The sequence below is a fragment of the Ambystoma mexicanum genome, chromosome 13 (genome assembly GCF_040938575.1).
Source record: "Ambystoma mexicanum isolate Mex_15411 chromosome 13, UKY_AmexF1_1, whole genome shotgun sequence".
Taxonomy (NCBI): Eukaryota; Metazoa; Chordata; class Amphibia; order Caudata; family Ambystomatidae; genus Ambystoma; species Ambystoma mexicanum.
This window is the reverse complement of record NC_090938.1, coordinates 152,265,465-152,281,931: the sequence shown is the minus strand read 5'-3', so window position 1 is coordinate 152,281,931 and position 16,467 is coordinate 152,265,465. Positions and strand designations below refer to the sequence as shown.

Genomic DNA, 16,467 nt, shown 5'->3' with positions numbered 1-16,467 from the left:
AGCGCTCCGTCATGAATCTGGACTGTTGTATACCTGTGTAAAGTGCTCTGTTATGCATCTGCACTGTTGTTTACCTCTGCAAAGCACTCTGTCATGCATCTGGACTGTTGTATACCTCTGTAAAGCGCTCAGATATACATCTGTACTGTTGTATACCTCTGTAAAGTGCTCTGTTATGCATCTGCACTGTTGTATACCTCTGCAAAGCGCTCCTTCATGCATCTGTACTGTTGTATACCTCTGTAAAGTGCTCCGTCATGCATCTGTATTGTTGTATACCTATGTAAAGCGCTCCGCCATGCATCTGTACTGTTATATACCTATGTAAAGCACTCCGCCATGCATCTGTACTGTTGTATACCTCTGTAAAGCGCTCTACCATGCATCTGTACTGTTGTGTACCTCTGTAAAGCGCTCTGTCATGCATCTGTACTGTTGTATACCTCTGTAAAGCGCTCCGTTGCTTTGCGAAGCTAGGACTGCACTCAATAAATACCATACTAATACAAATAACGGAGAGGAGAGGGAAAATCAATGGGTAAGAGAGGAGATTGAAAATGATCTGGTGAGAGAGGCGTGGGAAAAGGAAAGGGTGAGAGAGGAGATGGACAAAGACAAGGAGAAGCGACAATGCGGGAGGCGAAGGTTGACATGAAAAGGAGAACTATGAGGAAAAACAAATATTGTGAAAAGCGAGAATACGCATCAGAAGAGGGGAAATAGAGGAGGTGGGGAAGCAGGCATCTTACCTCTCACAGACACTCTCTTGGGCAGGATTGTGACAGACCCCTCGGCCACCTCCTCCTGGTTCAAGACGGGCGAGATCTTAGACCCCCAACTGTCCGAGCCTACCCACACAAAGTGCCCCGTCTGGTTGGCTCGTTTGGCTGCTTCCAGAACCTTCCTGCAGGAGGAGAGAACGTCCCAGATTAGTACATGCACCGCCATTCCACATTCCACATCCTTCCTTATCACCCTGTGTCAATTTCACACACATGTTCTCTGGCTATTTTCTGTTTTTGTGTCTCACAAAGTCCTCAAGTCGTATACATCTGATCCCCAACTGAAGCATCTTGCCCTCCTGATCTGGGGGCATAAAGCAATGGAACATCTTTATTTCTGCATTTTTAATCAGCATTGCTGTGCGTCCATTTTGAATTCATGAGGTCAGACTAATTGCTCCAGAACATTTGGGATGGGTATTTTTCCCGCCACAACTATGAAAGGAATACAATTTACTTTTAAAAATAAAAAGTGCCCACTTCTTGGCAGTTCCGCTGCATAGGGAGATAGCTTTTGGGGGATAAAATTTGGCCCACACAATAAGACATCACCCTACAAGCGATAGGCCAAACTAAACGCCTTGAGGCCGCAAAATGGCCGGTGTTGCGCTATGTGAGACCAATTTACATTCCAATATATGACCCAAGAAAGAGCCTCAGAGCGGTGAACAAGGCTGAAAGCACTTCATAAGATACAACTAACGTAAGCAGGGGCGTTGCTAGGGGGGGTTAAGGGGGCTATAGCCCCTGATCTTTTCGTTGTAGCCCCGGATATAATCTCAGGAGCTACAGCCAAAGGGCTACCTAGACCCCAGTCCCAACAGTTCCGACATTAGAGTAGCCCCAGGTCTTTTCCAGACCTAGCAACTCCCCCAAACAGAGAGGACACCATCTCAGCCAGTATCTGCACTGGGCTAAGACCGCAACAGTGAAGTTCTTACCTGCAAATGCAGCTCTGAAAAAAAGGCTCACCCTGCTTACCCCCACCTATCAGACTGAGGCTCGAGTCAAGCACTGGAAAGGAGCTGCAATATAAATGCCAACATGCCAGTGCTAGTTCAGTCCTGGTTTTCAGTTTGCCTTCTGGGACTTTGCAGTCCCAGAGTTCCCCATTTTAAAACAAGACTGCAAAGTTCCAGAAGGCAAAGTAAAAACTGGTACCGGACTAGCCACTCCCAAAGGGAATGGATAATGTTGGCATGCATGCTGTAACATTGGGTAGCCCTGTATGTCAGTGGGTCCCATTCCATTCGGGAGATGTGAGTCCAGTCGGGGCATTTACAGATGTGTCGGGGAGGGAGGGTTCTTTACATTTGAAAGATAAAGTTCTGGTTTCATTAAGTTGAATCATGAAACTTACAATACATATATTTTCAGACACATAGGGTGACCACAATAAAAAAAGGGGGACAGGCCATATATACAGAGGAAGGACTACAGTAAAACACAATCAGGACTCAGATAAAATGGTAGTCCTACTTCTATGTCGCTCGCCTGTTGCAGGCGTGGTGGGGTGTTCCAGGCACACTCCTCTCATTGGAGGAGAGCGACCAGGGAGGGTAAGGGGGAGGTAATAGGGGCATGACAAGCCTTCATGCATAGGAAGAGTCGCGCCGGGTCCCTGATTTCAGGATTTCTGAATCGGATCCCTGCAAAAACCGGGACCCTAGCCACCTGCCCATCCAATCCCGGGACGGGGTTCATTAATTCAAAAAACTCTCTGGACCCCGGGCCAGAGAGCGATTTCACCGGAATGTCCCGGGAAAACAGGGCCGTCTGGTCACCCTACAGACTTATCCCTTTACAGAAGAAAGTTTTATATGCTAAGATTGGTGGCAACAGCTTTCCTGCTAAACTTTGGAACTCCCTACCTCACGAGCTGAGAGCAGACCAACCTTATCTGCACTTTAGAAAGAGATATATCACCCACCTTAACCTGACGGAAGGCTAGTCGGACTCTCAACCTGACGGAAGGTTAGTCAGACTCTCAACCTGACGGAAGGTTAGTTAGATGCTATACTTCACCTATGCTGCCTTTCACTGTAAGTATAGTTAGAATTGTATAGATTGAATTGTATATAACCTGAACATGTTTTCTTATCTTCTGCCTGTAATTAATTTCACCTGCACATCTTTCTGATTATATGGTAATTATTTGAAACTTTGTAAGCCTTGCATCTTCGTATTGTTGTGCCCTGCTACCTGCGGGTCTGGTGCGCATTATAAAGAAAGAAAGAAACAAACAAACAAACATGTCTTTTCCTCAGCATAATAGTCATTTTTACAAAAAATAAATAAACTTAAACCCAGAGTATCCAAGATTTGCACCAGTGCAATTGCCCGAGTTTTGCTGCTCAGGTAATGCAGAATGGAGCAACCAGGTTTTGTCTCAATCTCGCACTATGGCAAAAAAGACGCAGGCTGTTTGTTGCACTATGTTTTCTGTTTAACTTAAACAAAAAAGTGTTCACTACATTTCCAAGTATGACCCGTAGCTAAGGTAGTTCAATACAGTCTGCTTGATGTTTACCCTGATGGAAAAGTGTTAGATAGCACTGCCTGGGAACAGATCTGGTTGCTCCATTCCCTACTATACAATCAGCACAACTTGGGGGCCAGATTAGAGCAACTTTGCACCAGTGCAAGTGCAATGTTTCATGGTATTAGCACTAGGGCAAAGTCTTCCCCTTCTCTATAAACACTGGTGCACATTAGAAAATCATTGTGTCATCACAAGTGCACATTGGCATGTTACAAGCACTTGCGCATGAATTGCCCCATTGCAAAAAAGATAGCTTTTCACTGCATTTGTGAACCATGGCAAAGTTTGCCCTAGTGCTAGTACTGAATGGTATCATCACTAGGGCAAACTTTGCCCTGGTGTGCAAATACTTCAAAAATATATCTTTTTGCACTATGGCAATTTTTGCCCTAGTGGTGACCATGCCAAACTGCACTTGTCATGGTGCAATGGTGTTATAATATAGCACAGTGTTTTCAGAAATAGGGCACACTTTGCCCTAGTGCTACTACCGTGCAATTTTGCACTTGCACCGGTGCAGACTTTCTGTAATCTGGCCCCAGGTGCTAAATTTGTTTGCTCTATTATTTTGCAGAAAGGCAAAGTTCAGCAAAGGGCCCTTGGTGTCTAATCTGTGCGCGTCTTCAGTGCTCCGCCGAGTGCAATGTACATATTTATGCTGCACTTCAGAGATCTACACATCTGTGGTCTTGTGGGCGTACTAGCTCCTTTTTTCTCTGGTTCCCCCACTGTGTTCTTCCCCCTGTGATTGTAAAGCACTTTGTTGCTTCCCGAAAGCTAGGTCCGCGCTCAATAAATACAATAATAATAATAATAATAATAATAATAATAATAATAATACAAAGTCAAGGTTCCGTATTCGACCAGGGGTTGTGCTTTTGAAAAGAACTGAGGTGATGAGTGGGACAGGTTTGATTAGGAGGGCAGCGGTTTTAGCTGCAGGGACCTAATGTTGAACATGTCTGCCGGCAAAACTGGGTTGAACTTGCATTTTCTTTTGCTTGGGGATAACACCAATGTTATAAATAGTACATGGATGTGAACTCATGATATGAAATGTCCCAATAATTAGCCTCTGTGTTAAGATCTAAGCTTTGACATGCACACCGTTGCTTGACGTGCACACCATTGCTTACCGTGAGGCACCAGGGACCAGATTACAGAAATGTGGCACGAGTGCAAGTGCAAAGTTTGCACGTTATTAGAACTGGGGGAAAGTTTGCCCTATTTTTAAAAACACTGGGACACATTATAAAACCATTGCACCCAACCACGTGCAATTCAACACCAATGAATGGCCAGGTTCCATAAATGGGAAATATGGAAGAGTCTATGGTGACTCTTAAGTGAGGGTGTACTTTGAACTGTTGGTCGTCTGGGAGCCAAGCCCTGGGCCAGGCTGCTGGGAAAGGCTTGGGTCCCGCTTGTGGCTTTTTGGGGATAGTGAAAGGGATGTGGGAGGTAGGGTACCTCTTAGTCTGTGGCTGGACTCTATTGAAAGGTAATCTCCCTGGTCGAGCCTTATCTAACTCTTCTCCAGCTGGACTACAGTCACCATGTCTGTCTTTGTGTATGTACTGATTGGGTGGGTTCATTTGGTGTGACGTGCTTTCATTGCTTTCATCGCCAGGCATTTCAAAGCCTGCAATTTAAACATGCACAAAATAACGTGAAAGTTCATCACATTTATTTTGGGGGGGGTGGATAAGTGGTTGGGGGCTCGGGTATAGTTAAAAATAGATGCAGGGGCCGGGTCTGTGGGCCCCCTCTGCCAACAAAACAAAACATGTCGATGAACTTTTTCATTATTTTTATTGGGGAAGGGGTGTTCTGTGTGTTTCTAGTGGTTTGGAAAGTTATTGGGTCTGGCATTGTTGGTGTGCTTTCTGGTTTTTCTGGCGGACCCGCAGGTTGGCTGTGTCTTGTGCTGGTGGGCCCGCTGATGAGTGGGTATGATTGTGTGTGTTCGCTGTTTTGCCTGTGCATCTATTGATGGGAAACCTTACTTTTGATTTATTGATATGCAGTTGGAGGGGGTGCATGTTTTCTTGTGCACTCATTGAAAGGGTAGTTGTTTTCTTGGTATGCCCACTGATAGCATAAGTGTTCTCTTTAGGGGCATGTGAATCATGGGGTGCATGTTTTTTGGAAGTGCCCATTAAGAATGCATGATTTCTTAATGTGTCTATTATTATGGTATGTGTTTTCCTAATGTGCCTATTAATGCTGTCTTGGTGCAACAAAAACAAGGCTACACTTTTTTTAGTTTTGGCTGAAAGGTGGTGCTTTAGCTCAAACTATAGCATTAGATTACAGCTAGGGCGAATGTCACATGAGAACGGACACAAAGCTCGTAGGTGTTGTATGGATAATTCCCCACCCATTGCCTGCCCATGGCCATGCTAATCCCGATGGCCATGCTAATCCCGATGGCCATGCTAATTCCTATGGCCATTCCCACCCACTTCCTGCCACTCCCCACCCAGAGGACATCCTCCTGGGATCTCTATCAGCTAGGGTTATCAAGCCTTATCATCAAACTTTGCACTCAAAGAGCCTGCCATTGTGTTTTTTTCAAAGCAGTCTTCTGAGAGTTAATGACTTAATTGGAGCTGTAAACCAGCTACTGGTATAATAAAAATGGCTTAACCAGGTCCACCTTCAGCCGCTCGATGTATAAGCAATATGCGTGTCTTTTACTGAAGTCCTGTCAAAAAAACAAGCATTGGCAAAGCCAGCTGTTTTGGCGTGTGTCTAAGTAGTATGCATTTGCCAGACACTGTTATTATATGCCCAGGTTACTCGCACTATTTTGCAGCTGCTATCACTGATGGCCAGTTGATATCGCTACGGCAGTGCCTGGCAAATGCCTACACAAAAGCCAAAGCTTTTGGCATTGCCAGTGCTTGTTTCTCTAGGCATCCACTGATTAGACATTGGTCTTTGCAAAGTGCACCTGAGTGGCCCAAGTGTTTTCTTCATGCACACAAGGATGAGTTATGTTTTTCTTGTTGGCTCACTAATTGGTTAAGGTTGTCCTGTGTGTCTCACGCTGGCGCAAGTGTGTTGGTGTTCATGAAGTGCTTACTGATCTTAGTGTTCCGTTTAACATCCAATGGTGGGGATAGGTCTTTGTACATGTATTGATAGCCATGTTTGGGGTGCCACTGATAGGGCCAATGTTTTGGTGTGTTCATGGTGCACCTAATAGTTTAGAAAGTTTGCAGGGGCCATTTATCGATGCAGAATGATCTTGTCCACTCAAGTGCTTTCTCGGTGGGCTACTGATAGGGCAAATGCTTTTGGTTCATTAGTTGATTGGCTGTTTGCTTTCTGTGTCTACTGCATGGATGTGTTTTTGTGGTTTGGGGAAGAAATTTCGAGATGCATTCAATGATGGAGGCATTACATTTGTGTGCACCTTAGGGGTACATGTTTTCTTGGTGTGCCCAATAATTATGAAAGAGTTTTCTTGGAGCATCCAATGATGGGGGAATTTCTTGGGGCAGCCATCAGTGGCTGTGTTTGAGCCATTAATGGAAGTTACTTTGTGCAGCCGTTGATGGGATGGAGTTATTACTGTGCACCTCTTGGAAGGGCTTGTGGTGTGTAAAGATCTCCCATATCTCAAACAGGCCTCATAGCGCTAGTGGCAAAGAGAAGGAAATTGAATGTAGGACTACAGAATACTGGAAAATATTTAGGAGCTGAAGAAGAAGGAATGCACACCCTTGCCAAATCTCCAGGCACTCAGCACAGTGCTTCCCTCCAGGAAGTCTGACCACCCCTTTGCTCTCCCTCCTTCGAGTCCTCCCCTCCATATGTGTTTTAAACATTTTCCATAACATTTCCCAGCCTTTTCCCTGATGTCACATCTGGGCACATCACATGCCAGAATGTTCCAGCACCCATCTGGTAGCTTTTGCGACCTTTCAACAGCGTTCTGCTTAGCAGAATTTCCTAGCAATTTTGCTTTTCTCACATTAGCCTTCCTTCCCTCCAGCTTAGCACGAACAAAGAGTGTCCCATTTTCAAGGCCCATCGCGCTGTTACATTGCTCTGCACACCACGAATCCTTCCTTCAAGTTCCGCTTTTATTCTGTTTTATTTTTGGAATCTGACAAGGCTCGTGTTCGTGCGCCTGCCACTATGCCAGCAGTTCTGTGGCATAACAATACTAACCCACTCTATTCCCCTAATACTAAGTGTTAATGTTAATGTTAAAGGATATTTGTACTGCGCACTATCACCACCGGAGTGGTCCCCTGGCGCTCTGGTGGATCTAAAAAGGAAAGGGGTTGGGGGGATGAGTCAGTGGGAACGCGTGGGATGAGTGCAAGAGAGCAGTGATGTGCTGTTGGCAGCTTCAGTTCGGTTAACACCGTTCACTGATTGGGTGCCTTTTGGTCAGTAGCCGCTGTGTGCTGTTGTGCGAAGCTATGCGTGGTTTGTTTTGTTGTTACAGTGTAGTGAAGTGTGTGTGGTTTGTTATGCTTTAGGGTTGTGGTTGTGTTTTGTTAGAGTTTGAGAGGTGTATGCAGAGGGATGAAATTGTTAGTGGGTTGGTTATTGGCCTCGCTATCTAAAAGTGATATGTGCTAAATTTCCACGTTCTTTCTAAATGTGGCACGTGAATATCTCTGCATTTCTCTCTAGATCCAGCACTGGCTAATATTCACAATCCTGTCTATATATGATGCAGGCCAATATTCACAATTATATCCAAATGTGGCACTGACCCACCTCCAAAAACCTGTCTAGATGCAAAGCAAGCTAGCATTCACAATTCTATCTAGATGTAGTATTGGTAATATTCCCAATTCAGTCTAGATGTGGCAATGGCTAATATTTGCAATTCTATCTAACTGGCCGACATTCACAATTCTGTGTAGATGTGACGCTGGCTAATGTTCACAATTCTATATAAGTGTGACACCTCCTAAAACTCACAATTCTATCTATGTATGGCACTTGCTAATATTCACAGTTCTAAGTGTGGCACTTGCCAATATTCACAGTTCTAAGTGTGGAACTTGCTAATATTCACAGTTCTAAGTGTGGTACTTGCTAATATTTACAGTTCCAAGTGTGGTTCTTGCTAACATCCACGATTCTATCTAAGTGTGGCACTTGCTAACCTTCACAATCCTATCTAGATGCAGCGCAGGCTAATGTTCACAATTCTATCGAAGTGTGGCACAAGCTAACATTCACAATTCTATCTAAGTGTGGCACTTGCTAACATTCACAGTTCTATCTAAGTTTGGCACTTGCTAACGTTCAAGCCAACATTCACAATTCTATCTAAGTGTGGCATTTGCTAACATTCACAATCTTATCTAGGTGCGACACAGGCTAATGTTCACAATTCTAGCTAAATGTGGTCCTCGCTAACATTCACAATTCTGTCTGGTTCTGGCGCAGGTTAATGTTCACAATTCTATCTAAATGTGGTACTTGCTATCATTCACAATTATATCTAAATGTGCTACTTGCTATCATTCACAATTCTATCTAAGTGTGGCACTTGCTAACATTCACAATCCTATCTCGATGTGATGCAGGCTAACATTCACAATTCTACCAAAGTGTGGCACTAGCTAATATTCTGGCTCTTGCTAAAAACCACAATTCTATCCAAGTGTGGCACTTGCTAATATCAAATGTCAAATGTTAAACTAGCCACTAAAAATACTGCAAAAATTCTTCAACTCCTGAATATTCAAGCAAACCTATGGAGTTTTAGGGATGCATTGGTGCACTCGATTTGAATTCTCACACTGCACAATTTCAGAGCGGAAGTGACCAACACAAAGATAGACTGCAGGAAGAAGCGCATACACTGCTACAAATGCAAAACAGTGTGGGGGGAGGGGTGTAACAAAAAAGGTTGATCTGCCTGCCACTCCCCTTGCCTTTCTTCTGTACACTCTGGCTTCATCTCTGGCAGTCATCTTCATACCCCTGCTTAAATCTGTGCCCTTTCATTTCTCCACCTACAACTCTTCAGTTCTGGTGCAAACTGCCAACATCCTTTCATTCCCTTCTTCACTTTCCCTTCCCTCCCGCATGTAGGGTACACTCCCACTCAAATACAAGTTCACGTATTAGTCCCTTCTTTTCGGTTAACTCTTCATGCCCCCACCGCTTGCTCTGCAAGGCTTCGCTAAGCCTCATCAATTTCTTATCATTTATACTGTAATTGTCATCATACTCACTTTTCCCGCCTCTTAATATGTCTCTTGTGCTTCAGCCCCACCTTCTCCCTTCATGGTCATTTCCTCTATTGTGTTCTCCATCTACCTTCCAGCGGCAGCCCTATACCATCCCCACTTGGCCGAGCCAGCGTCCACCACCTGGATTTCCTGCGACACACTGTCCAAACTCCAAACACCAAGGGTGACCTCCCCTCCACCTCTGCTCCCTCTGGCAAGCTCATCTCTATGTCTATTGACGAAGCATTCACTCTCCCAATCTTACCCTCTAGTCTGGCGCAACCCTTTTTTTTTTACAGCTCTTACCTAATCTTCCCTTTTCAACTCTGACCCCTCCAACTCTTTCTTGATCGTACTCTCTGGAGCTTCTCCTAAACCTTTGGCCGAACTCTAAGAAGTATTCTGATAAGAAATTTCGGAAAGCCACTTCATATTTTAAGAACTCTGTGCTTTATGCGGTGCATATGTGAGTACATTTCTTTAATGGCAAGAGAATTGGAAGTAAGTAGGCGGGTGATTGGCCATTTTGAATCTGCCTGCCTTCTGCCTTTTCCGCTTTAGAACAAAATGGAAGACAGAGCACCCATTTGCATTGTGTAAGTCCACCAATATATGCATATAGCAGTGGGGGAGTAGGGGAGGGGACATCTAGATGGTGAGGCAGAAACAATGTTTTACTCAAGCGGGGGCTCGGTATGAAACATCTAAATACCACTGGCATAGAGAGGGGGGATAGGACATGAACATGTTTCAGAATACCTGCCAGGGTCCTCCTCTACACATTACATTACATTACATTTGTTAAGCGCACTATTGACCCTTAGGCATAAAGGTGCTGTTGTAGGCAGTGTTTCCAAGCCCAATGTAAGTATTTGAGGTTCCACCCTGGATTTTGTGTACTATTTTGCGTCTTTTCTTGTGTCGTGCCAGGCGGGTAAGACGGAGGGAGGGATTTCCTGCAACTCTCCACTATTCTCTCAACCTCCTCTTCTCCACAGCTAGATCTATCAACCTTCTATCTCTTTTTCCATCTTTCCCTTCATCATTTCTATCCTCTCTTAAATCTCATTGTTTCCACCAGCCTCTGGCTCATTTCACCCCCCTGTACCATTCTGCCTTCTTTCATTTCCTGCCTACCCCCAGGAACATGCCCACCTTTCCCCCGCTCAGCCTCCCCCTCTACTTGTAATTCCAGCCACTTCTCTAGGGCTGTTCACATCCGGAGATTTAAAATTTCCTTTGCAATGTAGACTTATTAAATTCCAGACAGATTCACAAGACATTTCATCACTCTGGGCCTCCCTCCCTGCTTCTCAAAAAACACTGCCTACAGGTTGTACCAACAGGAGACCGTGCAGCCAGGACTTATTACAGATTTCAGATGCGGAGGCCATGGGTATACACTAAGACCGAGTGGATAATTTGGAAAAGAACAGCATCACATCGCAATGTCACATCGGTGCGGTTTCGCCATCCATCTCGGTTATGTGATGGAGTAACTCCGCGGGGGATAGGAAGTGCCACATGGGGGATTGTAAGACGGCATCGTCTGAGCCGTGGAATGAATGCTTCCTGTGAGCAAAGCTTACATGGCGCCACACACGTCAAATGATCCTTGTTGCCAGGCTATGCAAGTATCTTTATACTGGAACAACAATGGCTAATCAACATGGTTGGCCAGCTGGTGCAACTGGACCTAGGTCACATGACCTCTCCCCCACCCACCTGCTAATCACTGCTAGACTTTTGTCCCTCTTTTTGTGCACACCTTTTCTTTGCCCCACCCCTTTCTTTGCCTACATAAGCTGGCTTCCAGCCTCTTTCACTCTGCAATTGGCCACCTGGTCCATGTGCATCAGATCATGTGACCTCTGTCCCCATCACCTGCTGATCAGTGGTAATCTTTTATTGCCTCTTTTTTGGTGCTCTGTTTCTTAACCTCGCTCTTTCTTTCCCCTACTTAAGCCACCTTTCACTCTCTTTTGCAGTTGGCCAGATGGTGAATGTGGATACAGGTCACATGACACCTGCCCCACCCACCTGCTAATCCCTGCTAGTAATGCAGTGCTTCTTTTTTGTGCTCTTTTCCTTAACCCGCCCCTTTCTTTCCCTACTTGTGATGCTTTCCAGCCTCTTTTCTTTGGGAGTTGGTCAGCTGTTCAGGCAGGTCTAGGTCACATGACGTCTGACCCAACCACCTTTCTTTCCCTTTATTAACTCTTAGATCACAGGGCGTCTCTCACCGGGGCATTAGAAGCAAAGGACAGACCAAGAAAAGAGCAATTTCTTTTTTGTTCCTTTTAGGGGCTGGAAAGGGCTGAGCCCCGAAACCCAGCATCCCATTTTTGCCAGCACCATAAAATGTTTCTCTTCCATGCCATAACCTGCTGACCAAGCCCATGTGGGGCTTCAACTAAGGGACACCAATGGCAAAAGGCGATCCAGCCACCAACAGCAGACAAAGGGAGACTGGTCACGTGACCTTGCTCTGCACACCTTCTGCCCGCCATCGACACCACTTAAGTGACACCATCGGCATAAGCCGATCCAGCCACCAGCAGCAGACGCAGTGAAAGCAGGAGATGTGACCTTGCTTGTGCTGCCTTCTGCATAGCATGCACTGCTGTGGGCCATGTAGTTATATGGGCTTCACTTAAAGAACATCAGTGGGTGACCTGATCCAGCCTTCAGCAGCAAACACAGTGACCTCACTCTTCCCATCTACTGACCACACCCACCTCAGCTGTATTTGAGCAGTCTCCCCCAGTCTTCCTCATCTCCGGCGCCTCAGCACAGGATGTACAAAGACATTTGCTGCCCATGCCTGCGTGTCATCCTTGCGCAGGGGCCATGCTAGTCTTCTCTGTATCGTTCCAATTTTAGTATATGTGCTGCCGAAGCGAGCACGGGCATAGCATGTCTAAAGGCCAGATCCTTTATACCACTCTACCTATAAGGCAAAACCATGTGTCTCACAAACTCAGATGTTCCCCACACTCCAACAACCACCAGGACAAGGACACTTATTCACACAGCACATCTGTTTGTTTTTTTGGGTTTTTTTGTTGATTTATTTCTATAGCGCATCGAACCCGGAGGTATCTGGGCGCATTAAAGTAGGTTAGAATGGTGCAATTAGGGCATATCAGTACAGTCATACAAGTCAGTCAAATCAGTTACAGTCTGCAAGGAAGTACGTAAGAAAACATGAAATTGTTTACAAATAAGTAGGTTAGGAGTTTGGGGCTGTAGAAGTTGGACAGGGATAAGCAATTACCAACCTTCCCAAACTCTCCCTCAGGCCATACATGCTTTTTAATGCTGATCAATCCCATCCTACACACAGCAGACATTTCAGGCTTGATCACTGCCAATAAACTCAATGCTATCTTCATTACCGAAACCTGCTTCCCACGTCTTGGATGTCATTGCCTGAACCACATACAGCATCAAACATGTGGACCAGGCAAGGAATGCAAGGGCAGGAGCGGCAGTCATCTACATAATTGACTGGCCTTGTACTGCACACAATCTATCAACATCAGATTGAATGGAAACTCATAGTTGCCATTCCTTTGTTAACACAATGGCTCACCTCATCTAAAGACCAGCTCACATGTGTGGTACCTTCCTAGATGAGATTACATTGAAAAGCTTCAGACTCTAACGTAAACAACATCTCACGAGCACCCAAGCAACTAAAAATACAAGAGACGAGTTCCTGTACATAGCAGAATCGCTTGACATATCAATGCTTACTAGTGACCACACACATTAGGAGTAATACCCTAGACCTCATTGTATCCTCTTCACCTCTCCTAAGCGGCTCCGATCCCATCGTTCTCGACTGGACAGATCATGCAGAAATTCTCCTTATCACACTCCGTGACAGTGTGCAAGTCTCAGGACAAAAGCCTTGTGCTGGCACGTCACATCATCAACAGATTTCCAATGGTGGTGCTGGATAACTGTTTCACCAACTTCACCACCACAAAGAACAGAACATCACCTCACAGTTAGAAACCTTTAGTCAAACTTCAAAGGAGTTGGCAGATACTTTGGCTTTGTAAAAATTGGACGGCACCATAACCAGAAATTCTCAAGAGCTCTCTATCATTTAACAGTCCATTGGAACTCGTGAGGAATGCTGGTGCAAGGCCCACAAACTAGAGGACCTTCAACCCCTCAAGGCCTTATTTTCCAAATGGTAGAGCCTGCCAGCCAAACTGCAGGATACTTATCCTACCACCACTATTACTGTAGCCCCCTAACAGGAGACGAGCCCTTTTTGCATCAGTCAAACACTGCTCAAATTCCACCCCAGACTCAAAGGTGCCAGAATCCCGGGAGAAGTAGGAGGCTATTAATACGCTCTTTAGCCACCAGATTAATACCATCAGGCTTCACATTGAGGGCTCTAAGTCCTCTGATGCACCTTCCTATAACCCCACCTGGGCCCTTCAATGCACAGACCCTCTTCTCCCCCCTGTCGCCTGAGGACATCTTGTACACACTCCCACCATTAAACTGATCTTTTACACCAAAAACGTCCTTGGACGCCACTCTAATCAAAACATACCTGTCCTGCCCGTACTGCTCTTCTTAAGATAGTCAATGCCTTCCTCAATTAGGTATGTAGCTTGATTTCCTAAAATCAGGGCTTATATACCCACTCCTGAAAAAACCTGCCTTCGACCCGGAAGACATAGCAAAATACCAGTGAATGACAAGCTTTCTATTTATCATCAAAGTTATTTAGAAGACAGTTGATAACCAACCACTTACATACATCTAGCAAATGGTCTGCTCCGGGATTACAAATTTGGGTTTTGATCCTAATGCAGCACTGAAACATCCCCCATCCAAGTGGCTGATAACCTGGCAGTCCTACTAGACCTCTCGACTGTGGTAAACATTATCTACCAACACAGGCTACTCACCCTCCTTGCACATAGGATGGGCTTCTCTGGCACTGCCCTGTAATCCTACTTATCTGGCAGACACCAGGCTTTCCAGATGGGCTCTCTGAGGCCCGAATGCCATCCAATCGCCTATAAAATCCCTCCGGGTTCCATTCTCTCTCCGTTAATCTTTACCTTTATATGGAACCGCTGGGTTCACTCTTAGACGACCCCACTTTCATGATACATCAGTACCCAGATGGTACCCAGTTGTATCTAAAGGTCAAGGGCACACATGATATTGCTCACTTTCTCTCATGCCTTGGAACCATTCAAATGCAGTCGTCAAGTACGCACTTCAACCCACCAAGACTAAATGTGTACTCCTTGGCCAACCGTTCAAAGCAGGAATCCACTTAAAGCTGCCTAGACAAAATCCACTTGGACGGGCTCCACCTTCACCTCATTCGCTCAAAAAAAAAAAATCCCCTAGGCCTCACTGTGGATAGCAATCTACCCTTCCCACAAGACTCTGCAAAGAAAGGCTCAAACAGCTTGGTATCTGATCCTCGACTCTGCCCCAGGACTTCAAACGGTGGTGGAAGCCATAGTGATCTTGCAAATCAGCAGGGCTCTCGGCTGCCCACCTGCTCCCCCCCTCAACACAGCCCACCATCCTGCAGCTCTCCTCATCACCAGCCTTAGAAAATTTGACCACATCACCCCCACGACGAGCACATTTTCTTGTTCCCCACCTTGGCTAGGATCTGGTTCAAAACTGCATGCCTCACCTGCAAGGCAACCAAAGCTGATAGTCAGGCCTAATTAGTGACAGAATTAAAAACCCATAGTAGCACATGATCATCTCACAGTAAGTCCTTCCATCCCCTTAACTCGCTCGCAAGGAGAACATCAGAAAACAGTACTTCTCATACTACGCTTGCGTCTTCTCAAACTCCATCCCTGTGACTCCTCTCTCACTTCAGGAACTAATTCTAGATCTGGCTCTCCCAGCAACACAAGGAGTAACCTAGATTCTCCTACCGCTGGGCCAGGAGGATAGCTCAGGTGAAACACGCTCGTCTTGGAGGCAAGACGATGCAGAGCAACACATGTTCGAATCCCGGTCCGCGTTTAGAAACTTCTTCGGCATTATAAAATAATCATTATAATTATAACTTCTTCACACCTCCATCAGTATATTGTATGGTGATCATTCGCTCCTGGGCTAGGTTAACTCTATCAACATGTGTTGTAATAAGGGTTTAAGATCATAGTGAGCGGTAGAATGGATAAACTATAAAAAATAAGGCAAAAATGAAGATGTCAAAATAACTTTCTTTGAAAATAACCCCAGTAAAGAAACTGAAATAATAACGACCACTGCAATATTTTTCTAATATCTCTACTTAGACAGCGCTTGGATACCCATATGGCCATTTGGGTTCTAGAAAAGCACATAGAAATAGACTTTTTCATCACAATGAATGAGTTGCTCTATCAATGAAATGTGCCCCTATTTTTAGAGGCCAGTCGTATGTGACCATAGGCACTGTATCTTCCTGTACATGCAAGCCACGTCTCAGTGCCAAGGGTTCCAAACCTCATCACACTGATAACCACTGTCTTCTACGGTGCTGAGGGATAAGTGTTGTGTCTTCCGTTCCACCATCGGTAGCCGGCATTACAAGGTAATTGGGGATGATTTGGGATTTTCCAGAAAGGTATACTGGGATTCTGCAACCTAGCAGTCTAGTTGGGTAAATAAAGGGTTCTACCAAATATCAGCTTGTGGGAATTTTCTGGAATTTAAAAACTTGGAGAATACTGGAAGCGTCGTAAAATATGGAATGCATTGGCATAGTGAAAAGAGGGAATATGCTCGGCTGTCCACCTGGGAGTATTCTGGTATTTTTACATATAGGGATAGTCCTGACTTCACAACTCCAGACTTGCCAGTCCCAAAAGGCGTGAGGCTTCCTACATCTGGTGCTCCACCTGGTGCATTGTAAACACTGTGGGCACCC

General features: G+C 45.3%; 1 protein-coding gene and 1 non-coding gene across 3 annotated transcripts in view; both read right to left on the bottom strand.

Annotated features, from left to right (window-relative positions):
- Nucleotides 1-16,467, bottom strand: part of GRM4 (glutamate metabotropic receptor 4) — a 1,444,124-nt gene that overhangs the window by 387,530 nt on the left and 1,040,127 nt on the right. For both annotated transcript variants that reach the window (XM_069633515.1, XM_069633516.1), the window contains one exon: nt 750-904. In XM_069633515.1, the coding sequence (XP_069489616.1) occupies nt 750-904 (155 nt within the window). The remainder of the gene's footprint in view (nt 1-749; nt 905-16,467) is intronic.
- Nucleotides 12,340-12,446, bottom strand: LOC138522153 (U6 spliceosomal RNA). The gene has a single exon (XR_011283257.1). It is a non-coding gene; the product is annotated as a U6 spliceosomal RNA (small nuclear RNA).